Source organism: Engystomops pustulosus, chromosome 11, assembly GCF_040894005.1.
Source record: "Engystomops pustulosus chromosome 11, aEngPut4.maternal, whole genome shotgun sequence".
NCBI classification, from domain to species: Eukaryota; Metazoa; Chordata; class Amphibia; order Anura; family Leptodactylidae; genus Engystomops; species Engystomops pustulosus.
This window is the reverse complement of record NC_092421.1, coordinates 57,384,883-57,388,543: the sequence shown is the minus strand read 5'-3', so window position 1 is coordinate 57,388,543 and position 3,661 is coordinate 57,384,883. Positions and strand designations below refer to the sequence as shown.

At 37.0% G+C, this 3,661-nt stretch overlaps 1 protein-coding gene across 1 annotated transcript; it reads left to right on the top strand.

Moving 5' to 3' along the window:
• The first annotated feature begins 909 nt into the window (after positions 1 to 909).
• On the top strand, positions 910 to 1,851 carry LOC140105459 (olfactory receptor 6B9-like). The gene has a single exon (XM_072129414.1). The coding sequence runs from the start codon at positions 910 to 912 to the stop codon at positions 1,849 to 1,851; it is 942 nt and encodes a 313-aa protein (XP_071985515.1).
• Positions 1,852 to 3,661: the final 1,810 nt, after the last annotated feature.

Here is a 3,661-nt window from a genome sequence, read left to right as displayed (position 1 = left end):
ATAATGTGTATAAGAAAGAGGATAATGTATTTGTTAGCCTTGGATAATTCAGCTCTCATTTTATCTCTCCAAATGTCGAAACTTTAACAATTGGAAGTGCCCATTTATCTGCTTGTGGCACAAATATTACTTTTGTCAGCTCTAATTATCACTATTATTGCTAGATGGGTTTTAACCTATGCATTAAATCGATAATTACTAGATGACAAGTGGGGGTGTGACTCGTTCACTTTCGATCAAGTGGCACACATGAGTCAAGAGTAGACCACACCGTATCAGAATGAGCATATATTGGAATAAAAGCTGTACCTCCAATCCAGTCACTACACTAAAGAAAAGGGCAGACAGGGTGATATTTTACCACAGTGTCTAACAACTGATTGGTGAGGATATTGGGCATTGGACACTCCAACCGTCTACTACCAATGACCTATCTTCTGATCATAAACAGAATTTGTTTTTTCTTCCGTTAACTGCAGAAATCTAAATTGTAAAACAGGAAATGAATCCAGCGCTTGACCCAGGTAAGTAGTAAAACTTCTTCTTTTATTAAAATAATGTTTGTGGCAATACAGCTTAAAATGCACGAACCGCCTGTTTCTTGAGTCATCAGCGAGAAATCTAAAGCTCATCTATATCCTACGGCATATCCAATCTGGCATTAACACAGCCTTTGCATAACCTTTTACACAGTATTGTAACTATGTACCATCACCTAATGTCGTACAGTGAATAGAGGAAGAAGAAAGACCAAGACAAGTAACTTCCATGTGAAAAAAAACTCACAAGTCAAGTATCTCCATCAAGATATTCAAATGTCATTTAATACAAATTTTTGAACAAAAACTTTTGCCAATAAACTTTCAAGACAACTGAAACATTTTCAGTGAACGTTCAATCATCGACACAATGAAACCAGAAGATAAATGTAATGTGTCCGGATTCGTCATCCAGGGATTCACTGATATTCATTGGCTCCAAGACTTCATGTTTGGGATCTTTCTCTCTAATTACTTCCTAATTCTCTGTGGGAATTTAATTATTATTATTCTTATATGGAGAACTCCTCATCTTCATACTCCAATGTATATCTTTCTAGTAAATCTCTCATGCATTGACATTGCAGCAGCCTCAAATATTCTACCGAAATTATTAGCAATGCTTAGTACAAAAAACAAAACAATCTCATTTCTAGGTTGTATTGCCCAAATGTATATCTTTATGTCTTTGTCTTGTACCGAGGTCATCCTCTTGGCAGCTATGGCATATGATCGTTATGTAGCAATTTGTCATCCTCTTCATTATTTTGCCCTTATGTCTTTAAGACAATGTGCCGGATTGTCATTTATTTCATGGTTTATTGGGTTTGTAGACCCTACCGGTCATGCTGTACTAATATCAAAGCTATATTTTTGCTCAAGTAAGTTAATTAATCACTTTTTCTGTGATACCATCTCTCTGTTGAATATTGCTTGTAGCAAGACAAATAGTGTTGCCTTGCTTAACTACGTTGAAGGAGCATCACTAGGGATCACAGCGTTCACACTTACTCTTGTATCATATTGTTTTATAATTTCAGCCATTCTGAAAATTAAATCAACTGAAGGACAACGGAAAGCATTTTCTACCTGTACAGCCCACTTGACTTGTGTCTGTTTTTTTTATGGGACATTAATTTGTTTGTACATGAGACCCTCATCAAGTTTTTCTCCAAAACAGGATAAGTTTTTTTCTCTGCTCTATATTGTCCTAATTCCAATTTCTAACCCCATAATATATAGCCTCAAAAATGAAGAGGTTAAAAGTATTTTAGTCAAAATGAGAAAAAAATACTTTCAGCCTTGCACTTGATGGCTATTAGAACCCAGTAGGCTTAGAATCCTCAAAAACTGAACATTGGGGCACATGTATCATAGTTTTGCCTCTGTGTGGTGAATTTTAGAGACTTTTGGCGGCTAGGTTTTTCACCTTATGTATGATCCTGTCTTTTTACTTGTGATAGATGTTCAGTTTTTCCTATCCTGGCAGGTGCAAATTTTGGCTTCTTTTTGAGACTTTTTGTTGCATATGTCTCATATCCACATGGACACAAGCCATGTAAGGGGGTTATATACAGGAGATGATACAAGCCATGTAAGGGGGTTACATACAGGAGTGGACACAAGCCATGTGAGGGGGTTATATACAGGAGGTGACACAAGCCATGTAAGGGGGTTATATACAGGAGATGATACAAGCCATGTAAGGGGGTTATATACAGGAGAGGACACAAGCCATGTAAGGGGGTTATATACAGGAGAGGACTCATAGTAAACGCAATGTTAACACATGCATTAACGAAGCGTTTATATTGAATTTTGTAAACACAAATATTAACAGTAATGAAATAAGGCAAATCACCTCTCCTCAGCTTCAAAATGCATTAAAAACACAATGAAACCGCTACTTGTGACCTCATCCTTAGAAGTAACCAATAAAAAAGAAAAATGCAAAAATATAAGAATTTTGACAAAAGAGGTTACTGTGCAAAATGTTAAACATTTAAAGCATGTGAAATAATTCCAATTTACATGTTAAAATCGGGTCCATGAAAAAAAAAACTTCCTTTGCACCTGCCCTGGACCAGGGGCAGATTTGCGCCAAAAAAGTTGCAAAAAAATCGCAAAAAAGGTGGAAAGTCACACAGAACATCTGGAAAGTTAAGATACATGAAGCAAAAAATGCACTTGAAGAGCGCCAACAAAATTCGCAAAGAAAAGTCACCAAAAAAAGACAATTTGCCTAGCTGAAACTATGCTACATGTGCCCCATTGACTGAGTTTTGAGTTTCAAATGTTACATTTTTGTGCAGTATGGTCCAAGCCAAATACTTGACTTTTTGCAGAGGACTTGTCACCCAATAATCTATCTAGATTCTGCTTACTAAAGTAATTATTTCCCTAGCCCTACCCCAGTAATAGCAGTGTTAAATTGGAAGATTTATGAGAACTTTCCGATGAAGCTAGCAGACACTGCACTACATAGTGCCGCAAAAGATTACAGTGGTCCTGAGTATTCATGAGGGGGTGGTGCGAGGAGGTGGTGTCTGCCAAACCACCACCGACATATGGTGTGGGAGGGGAAGAAGCAGAGGAGGGAAGCGCCTTGGAGCGCCACCTCATGAATATGCAAGACCCTTGTAAGTTTGGTCCGGAGTTCTGAGGGCTACGTTGGGCAGTGTTTGCTAGCTTTATCGTCAGGTTACGATAAAGTTAGCAATTTAACACTGCTACATCTGGGGTAAGACTAGGGAGCTGCTTACTTTAGAAAGCAGCTCCTAAATAGATTATTAGGGTGACAGGTCCTCTTTAAGTCAGTTTAATTTGAAAGAGACATTAACTTTTACACATTTTATTGTAGCTATATCATACACAAGAAATATTAAACCCTTAATTAAGTATTTTTACATTTCTATTTTTCACTCTCCACTTTCAAAAATCCATAACTTTTTTATTTTTCTGTGGACACAGTGGTATGAGAGCTTGTTTTCTGCAAAATAAATTTTACTTCCTAGTGGTGGTATTTAATATTCCATGCCATGTACTGGGAAACTGGAAAATAAATTCCAAATCTGATGAAAAAACACATTTATGCCATTTTCTTTTGGGCCTTGTTTTTATGG

What these genes read in the sequence shown, in the direction of transcription:
- LOC140105459 (XM_072129414.1), top strand. Translation starts at nt 910, where the DNA reads ATGAAACCAGAAGATAAATGTAATGTGTCCGGATTCGTCATCCAGGGA.